Source organism: Poecilia formosa, unplaced genomic scaffold, assembly GCF_000485575.1.
Source record: "Poecilia formosa unplaced genomic scaffold, Poecilia_formosa-5.1.2 Scaffold712, whole genome shotgun sequence".
NCBI classification, from domain to species: Eukaryota; Metazoa; Chordata; class Actinopteri; order Cyprinodontiformes; family Poeciliidae; genus Poecilia; species Poecilia formosa.
The window spans coordinates 81,981-98,655 of NW_006800651.1; the positions used below are offsets into that span (position 1 = coordinate 81,981).

General features: G+C 36.8%; 1 protein-coding gene across 1 annotated transcript in view; it reads left to right on the forward strand.

Moving 5' to 3' along the window:
- The window catches only part of st6gal1 (ST6 beta-galactosamide alpha-2,6-sialyltranferase 1), a 30,056-nt gene that overhangs the window by 9,290 nt on the left and 4,091 nt on the right, over positions 1-16,675 (forward strand). Inside the window, exons 3-6 of the mRNA XM_007542592.2 lie at positions 11,789-11,995; positions 12,225-12,593; positions 12,676-12,943; positions 14,445-14,542. Coding sequence (XP_007542654.1) covers positions 11,789-11,995; positions 12,225-12,593; positions 12,676-12,943; positions 14,445-14,542 — 942 coding nt within the window. The remainder of the gene's footprint in view (positions 1-11,788; positions 11,996-12,224; positions 12,594-12,675; positions 12,944-14,444; positions 14,543-16,675) is intronic.

Below are 16,675 nucleotides of genomic sequence, written 5' to 3' on the forward strand. Positions count from 1 at the left end.
GTTTTTTCTTCTGCTTTATCCCTAAGTTGCTTGTCACAACCATGATGTATCAACTCCATAACTGACAATTTACAAAACTTTGATGAAATTTTGTGAAATAAAAGCTTCATTTTGATATACTGTAAAGATTTCATGGACCTGATGAGCTACAATATGGCCTCCTTCAGAATAACATCATATAAATTGAGGTAGTTTGGCTTTTTGTCAACTCCGTCAGAGTTTTTGTGATTCTTTCAGTGAAATTGTTGTCAAATCTCACTTAAATGTGCAATTAATTCATTTTAATGTATTTTTCATAAATTGCATTACTTCATAATGTATCAAGTTTTTCATTTTACTCACTAGTTTGTCATCACCTTCAGTTCTGTGTCAACTCCGTCAGATGGACTTTTTGTTGTTTTTGGTTTTAAATAATATTTATTTTGTTTCTTGAGAAGCATTTGTCTGTAAAATGAGTAAAAATATCACTAATAGGGTATTTTAAAAATTATTTTATATTTATTTTTGTCAGATGGTGATGACAACGTTCTAGGTCAGGTCGATTAAAAATGTAATATTTAAAAAAAATGTTGCAACTGGGAGCCTGCACCTTAGCATCTTTACATTTCCTAAACATTATTTGTCGTATTTGCATACATAAGGTTGAGAAATAACAACAACAAAAAATTATGGGAAAATGAAAACCCTTTTTGTCCCTATTCTCAAGAATCACTGATCTGTGATATTGGGATCTGTATTGGTCCCAATATTGAAAAGAATTCTACACCAGGTATCAGTGAATAGACATGCCCTTAATGCATGTCTATTCATGCCCTAATGCCCTAATACAGGGCTGTCCAAAGTCGATCCTGGAGGGCCGGCATCCTGCATGTTTTAGTTTTCTCCCTAGTGGTAGGAACGCCCATTTTTCAGTGGCAGCAGGATCCCAATGTGTCATTTAAGAACTGTGGGGGAAGGACAGTCTACACCTCTAGCAGTATGGGACACAAACTACATCAAAACCATTTTGTGATGAAGGTACAGAGTTTTATTTTAATTTATCTATGCTGAACTGGATAAATGTTTGTATTGGTGGTGGAAGAAGAGGTTGGGAGCAGGAGGGAAGGAGATTACTAGACATGAACCAGAAAGAATTTTACTACCGTACTGGTTTTCTTAAGTCTGACCTGATAGATTTATTTCTGAGGAATGACACAAAAAGGCCATTTTAAGTATCTATAGCTAATAAAAATGTGAATAAAAAGTGCTGCAAATTTCCTTAAAAGATAAAATTTGTTTTGAACAGAATAGAGAATTCTACATTACAAGATTATCACCATCCTGCATAAAAGTGTAAGTCTTCAGCCTTAAACAGATGTTCACATAGCAAACATTATTTTGTATAACTGTAACAGATTCACATTTAAGATTATCTCTGGTGCCAGGTGTTTCCTTTGCTTTTAGGAAACATTATTAGATTAAAGAATTAACCAAAAAATTTTCACTTCACTAAAATGTGCTGTTTTGTGTTCATCATTAAAATAAAACCCCAATAAAATGCACCAAATTGCAAAAACTAACAAAAGTTTTTCACACAAAGTCCTGCATTGTAACAGTAGGTGTCAGACATGGAAAAGGAAAAGTTAATCTGCTAAAGACTGATTGTGTGTAAACTTCAGAGGAACCAGAAGCAGTTTCATATTTTTATCTGACAGGAGAGCAAACTGCAGTTTGACTAAAGTGAGATTCTCAACTATGAGATTATTTTTCATATTGATATGCAGCAAAGACCATTTGCTTAAATCATGATTTAAACTGTTTGATATTTGAGCATTCCTTGATTTCCATGTTTAACTCATTCCACACTTCATCGACTACAAAAAATTTCTTTGTGGAAAGTAAACTAAAATGTTCACTGGACCCTTCCTAGCAGACAGAGTTAAAACTCAAATCAAGGTTGTCAAAAACATATCTTACAGGTTTTTTTGTTTGTTTGTTTGTTTTATTGGTCACTATCTTTTCGATTACACAGCACAGAATTTAACAGTACGAATTCACAACATAGATGAATTTGAAAGTTCATAAATTTTAGTAGAGAGAAAAAAAAACTTTTAGCAAATTGCTTGTTTTTCTGACTTTACTGCGATCACATATTGACAAGCAAAATAAAAGAGACTGTCAACTACTTTTTTAAAAATAACTTAGTACTTGCAAAAGGGAGAAGGTAACAGAGATGAAGGTTTGTGTCCTGTATGGCTCGGGTCTGGCTGCAAGTACATCCTTGACCATAAACTAAACATGTTCTTATTTCACCGATGCAAAAACTTACATTAGATGAAGCAGAAGGACGTTTGCTGTGTGGTCGTTAGCAGGTTGGACAAAGCAAAGTCCTGCCTCTGAGGTAATAAAAAAAATCTACTAAATTAACATTTCAGCTAAAATGCCCAATCACCTTTTCATCCTAATGAAGTAAACCGTTGGTGGTGACATATTCACTAAAGGGGTTTATTATAAAGAATGGTTCACTTGTTAACTTACAAGAAAACAATATGAAAATGATAAATGTTCCTTTTTGAAACTTTGTCTGTACTGATTTCAGTAATGAGAGAATTCAAAGAGCTAAAACATTCAGACATACAACTCGAGAGAAAAAAGAAAGTCCAGTCAGGAGCGTAATAAATGTAAGAAAGTAAATAACCACATATTTCAATATATTCTATTTTTCCAATAGATTGACAACTATATGGGATACATGCACTGTAAAAAAAAGATGGCCTCAATTTACACTAAAAAACTGGCAGCTGTGGTTGCCAGAATTTTACCGTCTTTATACAGTAAAATTCTGGCAACCAAATCTGCCGGTATTTTACCGTACGGAAAAGTATTTCCTAAAATATGGTTAAATAAAAAATTAAAATGTTGTTTTGCCGTAGTAAATACGGTCATACTGCCTGAGGCATAATATCTACATAAGTGAAAAACACGGCCAGACTGTATGATATATTGACATTTTATTGTAAAAAACCCCAAAAACTTTATGGTAAATTACCGGTTGCTGTTCTTACCAGAATTTTACCATAAAAATTACAGTACAACACACAAGGAAGTGCAACTTTTCAGCATTTCTATACAGAAAGTTATAAAGAAAATTAATTCAAATTAAACAAAAATACAGATTACGAGTAATCCACTTAAAGAAACAATTTCTATTTTAAAAATTCAGTTAAAAAAAGAACCGATTCTATTTTCTGTCCAGTTTCCTCATGGTATTACTGAGATCTGGAAAACAAAACAAACAAACTAAAAAACAGCATGTGTCCACATAAGAGATAGCCTGTTGTAGAAGAAAAACCGGTGATAACTTGTTCTGGGTTGAGAGTCACTGAGTTCAGAGTTTGTTCAGGATGGTTGTAGTCTTCCCAGTCACAGGTTGAAATTGAGACTCACATGTTGTCAATCGGGTGTTTCCTCGCTGCTGGAAAACAAAGAAAGCAAAAGTTAGAAAAATGCACTACATGAATATCACATAAATGCACCATTCGCTTAAATGTTTGTTTCACCTTTGTTGACTTGCGTATGGAGACTGGTACTTCAACCAGGCGGTGTGATCATTTCTGACTGAAAAGTCAGTAGTTCTTAAACCGTTGTTTGTTGTTGACAGGTGTGATCCTCTCTGGAACCAGACAAAATACACAAACAAAAACATAAATAAAAACAAGACCTGTTGTTTCAGGGAATTGTCTATCTCCAACCTTCCTTTTGGGAGAAACATTTTTCTCTTTACAATTTTTTACTTTTTGATCAGTAATTCAGGATAGATGACACAAGAACAACAACTCAATGCAGAAAGTCAAAGAGAAAAAATCCCTGAAAATTCAAAAACAAAGGGTTGATAAATTAAAGTGAACATCCCTTATTTGGTGTGTATATCACCATCAACTGTTTAGATTTGAGCTTTATATCTTGTTATAATTCCATGTTCATGAGGAGTCATTTCCTCATGAAAACATGTTTGCGACAATCTCAGATCTCCATGGCAACCATTCGGAAGTGCTTCAATGCTTCCTCATGCAACGCGCCACCCGTTTATACAAAGCTCTGTCTTGGAGCAGCAATCCTTTTCTTCTTTTTTCAAATGTATGTCCCCAAACAAGAGTGAACCCTTGTAACATGTTAAACAATCTTACGTCCAATTTTCAATACACAAATTGACTTTAAAAGTTAAATATAACTGTTTTAGGCAATTTATGGAATAGATACTCACCATTTATCCGAGTCTCATGAAGCCCAATAAGTTGTCTTCAACCATTTATGTAAGTTACAATTCCTGCAAGCTAGCAGAAACAAAGCTGTAAACGTGTACACGTTTCATACAGGCAAACAAATAGATACACCTGAGACAATTTATGCTATGTTAGTTTTTCTCAGTCACTTTTGGTGCATTTCTCAAGTCATTGTTGGCATTTACAAAACAGTAAGCGCATTTCTCAAAACAATTTGTAGAAACGGCAAAAATAACATTTGTTTGCTTGAAAAATCCTTAGTTCAGCTCTCAAAATTCTGTCTATTAACATATCAGTGACTCAAAATCATAAGTTTTTGTTAGGGCACTCAGAGGGGACCCGGAAATTCAACCACACACAGGAGTGTACAAAAGGGAAAAAAAAGTTTATTTTCAGATACTGGTTTCTGCTCAGGGAGAGGTCATCAAACACAGCACTGAGGAGAGAGGGGAGAAGGCTGGTGATGCATAGATAAAGGAGGGGTATCTTAGAAATGTTCGGCTTAACTGACCTGTGGAGCAGTGGACGGGTGGAGCAGAGGAACAGAGGGTCAGATGACAAGGGTTTGCAGGAAACCAGTGGAACAGGTTTCTGTGGATGCAATGAAGATCTCCACGAGGAGATCCAAAACGCAACACCCAGGGACTTTGTCGATGATAAGGCAGAGGTCATACACAGGAGGTCAGAGAGAGCAAACTTAGCTTTGAGGGGCAGGCGATAATCGGTGGTCGTGAGGCAGAGCTTGGGTCAGGGTCCAGAAATCCAGAATAGAAGGGATCCGTGAAGGGCTTGGCAGGAGGGTTAAATCCGTGGACAGAAGGGGGTCGTAGAAACACTGAAGGCTTGAAAGGAAACGCTGGATCTCTACTGGCTCGTGGCTGTCGATAATCTGGCAAGGAAGCAGAGCCTGAGGGGTGTTTAAGTAGGGCAAGTTTAAGTTCATCAGTCCTCAGAAATGTAACATTGTGTTGTGTTCTGGCTATATAGACCATATTGTTGCCAACTGATGGTTCACAAGATGCACCTTCAATCTGTTTTCAGAAAACTGGTTGGTCGTTGGTTGAGTTAATTGTTCATACATTGACCTGTTAGAGAAACTCAGGACTCACTTGGGAGCAGTGGCGCAAAAAGTGGGTTATGCAGCGCATGTCCCGCATAGGGGCGCTGCACCAGAAGGGGCGTCAAAACCCCGTCTGGAGGGGCGCCGCGCCAATGATGCTTTCGCATACACTTCACCGCGCCCTTACGCTCCTTCACCTCGCGCACATGTAAACACGTGTCTTCGTCTTGGGGCGGATGGAGTGGGGGCTAGAGCGACCGTATGTTGTCTACGCTCCTTAACCCTTACGTACCTTCCTTCGGGGGGGTGTGGCGATTTATGTTTTTGCATCCACCTGAATAATATGTAGTTGCGCCCCTGCTTGGGAGCAATTTACCAATTCAGGACAGATTTAGAAAAGAATCAAATATAAATTAATTAAAATATGATTGACATTATGACAACTTTAAGACTTATGCATGTTAAGACTTACACAATGAACTTATGCTGTTTTGGAAGTTGAGAATTCAACACAGACACGTTTAACATATTTTGATCAACACAATTAAAGCAAATTACAACGGGGGAAAAGCAGAGAAGTGCAGATAATCAATTGCATGATCTACAAAAGCAAAGCTTGCAAAAGGAATGATAAACTCATTTTTTGATGAGCAGAAGTGACACAGTAATTTGAAGATTGAATAGGTAGTTTTAAGAATTTCAATTCTATTCTGAGAAATGGACCCAAACTGAGAAAAACTGTAAAATATTAATATTTAAATTTCCTTATCTTAAAACCCTTCAACTGTCATGGACCCAGTGACTTTAGTGCAAGTATTTTGGGGGTGAGAGTCAAGAGGTCAAAGAAAATATTAAGTATTAGCTCTGATGCCAAGCTTTATACTTCCAAGTATTACCAAAGTATTGAAACAAAAGCTAAGGTGTTCTTCACAGATTTAACTTGCATGCATGAACATTTCACACTCAAAGTAATTCAAATTAATTACTGAACCAAACTTGAAAAGTTGCTTCTGCCATTAACAATAACTTTAAGCACATGCAGTCTAAAGTAGACCAGAAATATAATCTATGCAGTCGTTCTTACAGAAATATTAATGGAAGTGTTGCGTCTCGGAAAATTAAATGTAGTAAATATCTAGCTGCAGTGCATGTGCATAAACAGCATGGCTCAGAAATTACACATTTCTTTATCAGTTGGTTAAAGTTAGCTAACTTCAGTTAAAACCGTGAAAGGGACTCACCTGTGATGCAGAGATGTTTCCTTCTCCTTCTGAACGTGCAAAAATAGCAGAAACTTGATTTCAAAGACAGCAGCCGCATCCTGACAAGGACCAGGCCTACTGGGCTCTCAGCAGCCTGAGCTAGCACCTGCTAGTTAGCAGCCTTAGCTAGCGAACTGTGACTTTACTTTGTTGAGTTCAGGACACCACAGTATCCTGAGCCACGCTCAACTACAGGAACAGAGTTCATAAAAGAATCTTGCTGCTGATGCTAAAGGATCAAGCAGTAATACAAACTAGATAATTATTTGTTTACATGACAAATAACAGTCTCCATTTACTGTAAACCCTGCTATTTATCACAATAACAAAATTAAAAACTCTCTAGACTATTCTCTACTAATAGCACAATATTTAAAACCAAGTGTAACCCACAAGAAGGGTTACTTTAAATACCTTTAATAGTAGATGGCAAGTTAAGTTAATTTACTTTACTAAAATCAACACTACTTTGCGTCAGTTATGTTGTGTTCACACAGCAGCTTGAAGTGACCCAATTCCTATTATTTTGCCTTTAATCTGACTTGTATCTGATTTTTTTCATGACAGTCTGAACAACATAGGTCAGATTTTTTTCAAAAGTGACCCAGGCCCCTTAGGTATCTCACACATATCTGATTCAAATGTGACTAAACATCCAGGTCATATTCATCANAAATTAATCTCAAATGCATCATTTAATCAAATACTCTCATAAATGATGGTGGCGTTGGCTGTAGGAGTTTGCTTTGCAATCGGTGGGTTGCCAGATTGATGCCTGGTCTACTGTTGAGATTTCAGTTTGGTGTATTAAAGGCATTGTTAAAAAAGAAACCAAAATATCACACCAGCATTCTGTTCTTTGTAAAAATTCCTTTTGCAGGCTCGTTTACGGTTTTACAATGTAAATATAAATATCAGCAAAATTTGTAATTTTGGCTGATTAGTGTTAAGTTTAGGGTAATTAACTGCTGCTAATATTACAATATTTTTCTATGAATTTTACAATTATATTTTTACAATATATTTCTGTATTTTCTACATTCATGACTGTCAAAATTACTTAGGACATATGTTTATTGAGTTATGATAATTGCATGTATTTTCTACAGTAATTAAATGTTTGTAGATATGACGGTCAGTAACTGTTGGTCTTTTGCCATTTTTTTTACCGTAAATTTACTGACTTTTTTTTTACAGTATAGGTATGTATATATTTTACAAACGTTTTATTTGTTACCTGAGATGGAGTGTCTTTCAACAAATAAGCAATGTCCCCTTGGGGATCAATAAAGTCTATTCTATTCTTTACGTATTGGGGCCATAGCATTGCATAGGAATGCATGGAAGAGACCTATTATCCTTCACCTCAAAATAAATGCCCCTTCCTTTCACCGTTAATGCAGCCCAAACCACAGTGTGCACCCCCACAATATACATATATCAAAATGTGCGGCTTGATCCTATGAGGGATGCTATTACTTTTGTTGGTATTTCGAGCAACCATGGCGACATAATTTGTGAAAAACGAGCCAAATTCAAATCAAACAAATTCTGACACTGTTTTGCATCAGTTCACACAGCAGCTTGAAGTGACCCAATTCCTATTATTTTGCCTTTAATGTGACTTGTATCTGATGACAGTCTGAACAATATAGGTCAGATTTTTTTCAAAAGTGACCCAGGCCCCTTAGATATCTGACACATATCTGATTCAAATGTGACTAAACATCCAGGTCATATTCATCAGACCTTAACATCATTGATACTCAACAAATGTCCTATTCTATGCCCTGATACACGCAAGTGGGAAGAAAAACAACAACCATGGCGGACTATAATAAGGATTAAGTTGTTAATATGCAATCAATCAATCAAATTTTATAATTTTATTTGTACAGCACATTTCAGCAGCAAGGCATTTCAAAGTGCTTCACATAATTAAAATAAAAACAGCATGTGACATTGAAAAAAAAACTGTGAGAAAGAGACATTTTGAAAAAGATTTTTAAAAAAAAGATGAAAACATTTAAAACCCTTGTAGGACTTCAGTTAAATATCGTTTAGCTGTCGTTTAACTGGAGCTCTAACCCTCTGGGACTTTAGTCAAAAACATCGTTTGACAAGGACTCCAACCTATAGGTTTTAGTTGAAACGCCGTCAACTGGGACTCTAAACCCCGTAGGACTTTAGTTAAACGCCCTTTAACTGGGGCTTTTCATCATTAAAATGTATACAGTGAGAAAGAGAAATAAAAAGAAATTAATAAATAGATAAAAACTAAAGATAAAAACAGTAAAAACATCGAAGACATCAAAACCCGCACTCTAACCCTAACTTAGCCATAAACAACTCTAAACAGGTGGGTTTTATGTTGAGATTTAAAGGCACCCAGTGTTTCAGCTGTTTTACAGTTTTCTGGAAGTTTGTTCCAAATCTGTGGTGCATAGAAACTGAATGCTGCTTCTCCTCGCTTGGTTCTGGTTCTGGGGATGCAGAGCAGTCCAGAAGGCTTCGGTCGGACAACATCTTCAAAATCGTAATATAGCATCCACTTTTACTTCCGCAAACATTCAGCACTACTTCTTTTTTATGGCAGTTGGCAAAAGACTCCGAAAGCTCACTAGACGTTTCACCATATGCTGTAATCTGTTTAAAAGAATTTGGTGATCCACTTTATCAAAGGTGGTACTCAGACCCAGGATGTCTCTGTACTGTGGTTTATCCTAAAACCAGATTGATACTTTTCTAAGATGCCAGTGTCATTTAAAAAAATATTTAATTGGATAAAAACAAGCTTTTCTAAAACGTTACTTAAAAATGGTAAGCTGGATACAGGTTTGTAATTATTAAAATCACTACAATCCAGATTACTCTTCTTCAGAAGGGGCTTTACCACTGACATTGTAAAGGACATGGTGGAGACACCCATCTGAAGAGAGCAATTTACAATACTTAAAAATTTCATACTGAAAACAAATATTAAATGAATGACAAAGTAATGAGGGAATCGGGTCCAAGACGCAGGTGGTTGGTTTGATTTGAGAGAAAACTTTCCTGAGCATCTCTTGCATCAACCACAGCAAAATTGTCCAGTGTTTCCAGAGGTTAAAAAAAACATTCAGTAGACTTAAAACCAGTATTTTGCTCAGATAAAATGCTAGTGCTAATTCACTCGATTTTTCCTCTGAAGTGATTTGCAAACTGTTCACAAAGAGAGTCAGTTGTAGTCTGTGAATAGTCAGTAAATTTAGGATTAATCAGATTATCAATGGTGGAAAACAAAACTTTATTGTTTTTGTTACTGTTAATTATTTTGGCAAAATATTAATTTCTTGAATTTCGGACAGCAGAGTTGTATATGTTAAGCTGTTCACACTGTTCGTCAATACATTACTGAGTGTATTTTTTTTCTGTTTGCTTTGTACCTTGGAGCATTGATTCATAATGCATTAAGATGTTATCTAAAAAGCCATTGCTGTTGATTTGTTTTCAATAGACTGACAGGTGGGAAACAGAATTAAGCAGACTGTTATTGTGGTCAGCCATGTTGAAACTGTTGGTTAGCATTCCGTCACTACAATACAACAGCAGCTGAAGATTACTCAAGTGTGAATAAACCATGAAGATCACCTCAGGAGGGCCGCCGAACTGAAACTGAGCAGAAAGAAGGCAGTTTATCAGTGTCTGTATTTACTGTCCGATGATCATTCTACCACTGATGGCTCTGTCTTGACAGCAAGGTGGGTAAAAGTAGCTTTTAGTGATACAGTTAAATATGCTGTTGGACATTTCTGCAGTGTTAACTGATTTTATTGATGTGTTAATTACTGAAAATAAAACCTTGCTTTGCATACTTACATTTTTTGCACGTCAGACTTATGCTTTGTGTATTAAAAATAAGACTAGTTCCATTTAACACTCAAATGAGTTGCTTTTAAAATATTCTTTAGATTTAAGGCATTTGGAATGTTTTATCTTTTCCATTTCAGCTTTAAAATTTATGTCTGCTTCTGGATTTCTTAGGTTTCATAGACGTTAATTGAAGTTTTCATTTTCAAATGGGCTTCATTTTTTTAATTTTAAACCAGTTTTCTCATTGTGCAATAAATCTTCAAGCAAAACAAAAAGGAAAAATTAGTTGGGACTGTCAGGACTCTGTGTTTTTGGGATTGGTTTTGCTTTTCATCTTTTTAGCAGCATGTTTTAGTTGACTTTAGGTGAGCCCTTCGTGGTCATTTTAGTTTTATTTGAGGTTATTTATTGTGGTTAGAATTGTCTTGTCTTGTTATTGCTTTCCTCATTTCCAGTCCTTCATAGCGTTTTGTTTTTTAGTTACTCTATGTTCTGTTATTCTTATATGTCTGAGTCTATGTATACCTTCTTTTAGTGGTTCCAGTTAAGTTATTTCTTAGTCGGTCCTTGTAGCTTCCCCCATAGTGGTTGAAGCATTTCTTATCTGGTTACTGTAGGTTTAGTTCTGTTATGTCTGCTTCATGCCCATCTTCCTTCAGCATCCTAGTTGGGTTATTTCTTAAGTCCTTCTAGCTCCCCTCATAGTATTTCTAGTTTTCTTATTTTGTCACTTTAGGTTTAGTTAGTACTTTGACTGATTCTATGTCAATCTTTAGTGATTCTAGTTAGGTTATTTCTTTGTTTAGTCCTTCTAGATACTCTAGTTCTACGTTCCTTAGTTCTTATTGTTAGATTAGCCTTGTTTCTGTTTATTTTTTCACTCAGGTCTTTTTCTCTTGCAGCTTATCAGGTTTTCTTTAGTCTTAGTGTTTCTTTAGTATTAGAAGTATTTTCAGCTCCGTGGTGTTTCCTCCCCCTTTGTTTTCCCCAGTATATCTTCTTAGCTTCCCTGTGCCGCCTTCTCCCCACCCATCTGCTAGCTCCTGTGCAACAACTTGCAATTTTTAATGGTTATTCAAAACTGCAAGATTCATTTTATTTATGTAATGGTTCAATTTTGTTTTTGAAGTCTCTAAAGTCTTTTTAACCAATTTCTAGCACAATTGGAATTGGGAAAAAATTACCTGAAACAAGAGATGTTGTCAGTTGGTGTTGATGTTATTCAAATGTGATGTAAAAGAGATTTCTTTGTTGTTTTTATGGGCATATCTTTTATGAAAAATTCTCCTACAAAAAAAATGTAGTTTGTCTTCATGCAATTTACTTTCTGTTATGTGATATTTGTTGTTTAGATTCCCGGAGCAGCGATGGACAGGGTCAGCCTGCTGTGGCGTCTGAGGCGTCGCGCTCGCCGTGGAGCCATCTGCATGACCTTCTTCTGCATCTCCATGGCTCTTCTTTATGCCCTGTGTGCTGAAAACAGTGTGCCTGTCACAGACGCCATCTTTGGTGTGAGGGCACGTACCAGGGCTCAGCCTCGTACACACTCAGTCATCAAGGTTTGTTGCCATTCTTCATTCTCGCCGATATTAAAGCTCCATGTCCCCATGTCAGTACAGCATGTGTGCTGTACTGATTCAGGACAAACTAATAAAAACTCGGACAAAAAAACTTACAAATAATGGGATATTATTGGATAAACTATCTTATTGGATAAACTATCTTTATTTCCTCTGAACAATAAAGAAACAAGCTTGAAGTATGTCCTCATTTCTGTGACCTGCTCAGGTGCTGCGAGGGGGAGCAAAATCAATCTACGCAGACCCTCAGAAGCACCCGGGTATAATTGCAGGTGACCCTCACCGCCCAATCCCCGTCTTGTCTTCACCCAACCACACCAACGAGGACTGGGAGTCTCCACCGAAACGAGCAACAAAAGCAAAAGAGTCCTCAGGCTTTTTTTCTCACCTGCTGCCAGGCCCTTTCACACGGGCACTAGAGACTCTATTTGTAGGCCGACGTAAAGGAGAGCTAAGCGGCAAATCGGGCGACTCTGAGTTCTTCGGGTCTAAAGGGATTTTAGGAGATGTGTGGAATGATGAGATGTCCAGCAGCATGCTGGGAAACAGGCTGAAGAAGGTGGTGCAGAACTATCAGGTGAGTTAATGCTGCCTCTTCACTCATCAGATGAACTTATTTCTTTGCGATTGCTTGCAATAATTCGTGGACGTTCTACCAGGCGATGAATAAATACGGCGTAAAGGTGTCTGGACCTGGTGGCACCTCCAACCGGCTGAAACTGAGCGGCAGGGAGCTGCTCTGCCAGCTCAAGGAGAAGGTAGAGGTCACCACTTTGACTTCTGATCATCAGCCTTTCTCTGCGTTGGCCTGGGCTCCCCTGCTGCTACCGCCACAACAGCTGACCTCTGACCTCGGGCCATACAAAAGCTGTGCAGTGGTGTCGTCTGCAGGGTCACTCCGCAACTCGGGACTAGGCAAGGAAATTGGTGAGCTGTCTCATTGTAACAAAATGAAAATTCTAACCTGAAATCAGGATTATCAACATGTCTAGGCAGCAGCTGAACCAGGTGTTCCACTGGTGAAAGAAGAAAGAACCCAGTGCATTTAAAACTATTGAGTCAAAAAATTACACTGAGTAGAGTTCTGGTCCATTTTCTAAGGCTTGAATATTCAGACCTATAAAACCTACTGAGAAAAATGTCTACATTATATCCAGTGTATACATTGACATGGTTTCCAGTTGGTCTCTGTTGGGATTTTTGAAGCATGTTTTGAGTTTTTGTCTTGTTTGATGAACCGTTGTGTCAAAGTTCAATCCACCCTACCAAAACAGTTCCGCTCAGATGAACAAAGTTTGTGTTGCTGAGCAACTCAGAGACCACCAAGGATTGATTCTGAACTAGAAACTATATGATCACCATCGTTGCAGTTTTCATTAAAGTGACTTTAGAATGGGACTGTTATGCTAAACCTACTTTAAGGTATATATTATATTATTCTCTCATCAAAAGTGTTGCTTTCATTCTTTCATGCATGTTTTAAGAATCCTTGAATTTCATCTGCAATAACTCTGAAGAATCTTTATTGAGTTACAACAACATTTAAATTCTATTAATAAAGTATTATTGAATTGAAAGAGTCTGAAAGGGCAGGAGGTTCTGAAAGAGACAGAGGCCAATTTCAAGGCGCTGGATATGGCTATGATGCAAAGTCAAATGTCTTTTAAGCTGTTTTTGATATATACAGCATTTTCATTACTGCAGGTAACATAGTTGATTGTGTTACAAAACATCACTCTGTTTGGAAAATACCACCCATTAAAATCAACTTTCCCAGAGAAAAAAATCCCTTTTCCAGAGCATACATGATCAAGATCGACTGAAACTAGTTGATTCACATGATTGTGAAAACTTTATTAATCCGTATGGACAACTTGCTTAAAAATATAAATTGTATATTATATATTTCCCTGCATTTTTAAATTTGGACCTTGTGTTGAGATCAAATCCACAATAGGTTATGTTGTGCACCCATACCCAACGCAGCTAAACAGTAATTCCAGCTATTAAAAACAACTCAAATTTATCATTATAACCCCAACTTTAATGACCTTCACTCCAGTATATGTTGATGGGAAAACATTTTGGTCCAAGCTAAAAGCTGCCTTTATAACCTGTTAACATGTTAACAGAATTATAAATGTTATCTGCCTCCAAACTTAACAGGTTGCATATTTAATGTTAAAACATTGCTTGTGTGTGAAATCATGAACCTGCAGCTGTGAAATCCAAACCAGCTGCATAAATATGTTTGTTCAGACAAAATGGTTACATGTTGACTCTTTCTGAAGAATCACAAGACATTGTGTGACATGAAACCACATCGTGGTTCCTGTTTTTGCTATTTCTGAACACATAATGAATGTGTTGCATCAGTAACTCCTGAAGTTTGCTTCCTCTGAAACTGTGTGTTTTGATTAAACCCCAGACACTCATGACGCGGTGCTACGGTTCAACGCCGCTCCAACCAGTGGCTTTGAGAAAGATGTTGGCTCCAAAACAACTGTCCGTCTCATTAACTCACAGGTAAACCTCCAAATGGTGGCCGGTACACGGAAGATGTGCCCATGTTTACCACTTCATTACTTTCAGTCATGGTACATCTGCAGCTGAATGTATCCACACTCAGAGAAAAAACTGGTCATAGCCAAAATATTTATGCAGACATGTTTCAACCTTTGTATCTTCAGTTTCAGATTAGATGCAGACTGAATGCAAATAATTTTTGTTGCCCACATTGAGTCATGATTCAAGGTAAAGCTGTAAAAGACTCCACCTTAATGGATTGATTAATTTATCGAGATAAATTTCTTAAAATAATTTAGAGTTGTCATTGTCATAATAAATTCCAACTGACATTTAAAACACCCCAAAAGTGTCTGGATTGTTAAGTTTACTATTTTATGCACTTCTTGAGTATCAATACATGTGAAAATATGTGTGCAATTTAGTTAAACAGATCACATTTCTTTATATGATTGGTGCCCTAAAGAATTGTATTACAAATGGTTGTTTTTCAAGAGAAGTATTTGTTTGTGGAAATATTAATGCTCTGGCATAAAGTCACAGCCATACAATTACCTGAAAAGAGAAGTAATAAAATCCCTATTTTCCTAAAACTTTATCTCCAAAAACAAAAGTATTGCCCTAATTGTTCCTCTTTCTGTATGTTAGTCACAGAAGATGTCAGATAATATCACAACTCACAAATCTAACTGGTTCTTATAGGACAGGGGTCCCCAAACTACGGCCCGCAGGCCGGATCCGTCCCGCCTCCACATTTGGTCCGGCCCCCTGAACAATACCGGAAAGCATTCAGATTTTTTTTTTTCATTAATTGTATTTTCCGGTTTATATGTGGATTTTTCTTCAACCACCAGGGGGCTCTTTAGCAGGAAGTGTGTCCTGTAAACTGTGGGTGTTTTGTTTTTGCATGGTCCATCTGTTGGACTTTTAGGGAACTGCTTGACTTTTATGTTATTTAATCAGTACTGTTGTTTGCTAGCAGTAGAGCAGATGAACACACGTGTCTGTTATGAACGCAGCATTCCAGAAGCAATGCCTGTAAGTAGCAACTTATACTTCAAACGAGCCTTTATGCTAACATATGAGAAATTAACATATTATAGTTACATTCCCTCAATGGAATATATACTAGTTAGTCCCAGTGACCGTTTCACTCATGGTTTTTGCCCATGTGCTTTCTGGGTAAAAAATCAATCAAGAAACCCCTCCTCCACACCTCCCCCGTCAACAATCTCCGGCCCCCCACCAGAGAAGGGAAAAGTTTGGGGACCACTGCTATAGGAGCATTCAGATATTTTCTCAGTTTACTTGATCAGAAAAAAGATCCAACGTTTTGAACATAAGAGCACAAAATGTGAACCTAACACAGCAGAAAAGAGCTGCTTTTGTTTTTATCAAACGTTTAGACTTTTGGCTTTGAAGAGACTCATGTGGGTGTTTGCATGGTGGGCGTTAAACTGCCTGATGATCTCGCCTTTAGTATTTTTAGCTGACACAAGAAAAACCCTTGGTGCATGAATTCTATCAAACAGTAAAAGTTTATGGTTGCAGTGAAACAGCTGCAAGAATTACTTTATATATAAACGCATATGGGTTATGGGTTTGTGCATGCATGTAAATATTTGCATCTCCTGTTTTGTTCACTAAAGCACAAAAGCATTTTGTTTTCTCCGAGTCTTTAATATTTATTTTTTCATCACAGAAAATATATTTTTTTTATACAAAGAGATTATAGTAAGCCGAAACAGATTTCTTTTTCATCTGATGACTTAAATAAAGAGGAACTCGAAATGAAATTCAAATGTATTTTTGTTCCACACCTTAAACATTTTGTCAAGTTACAACCAAGGTGTTTTATGATGAATTTATATGTCACAATGTTTGACAATCATGACCCACAATTTGTGCTGAGTGTTTGTTTTTTGTCAACTTTTTGTGAACGGACAGAAATTGTAAATACACAACAAAAATAACCACAAGAATATTTTGATAATTACGCCAATAACTTTTCTTTAAAAACTGAGTAATCATAAAACAAACTTGCATAAACCACAAAAAAAAAGTTAGTCCAGAGAGATTGCAAGCTATTTAAAAGAAAAATGCATATTGTACTCCTTACTGGGTAAAAAAGGA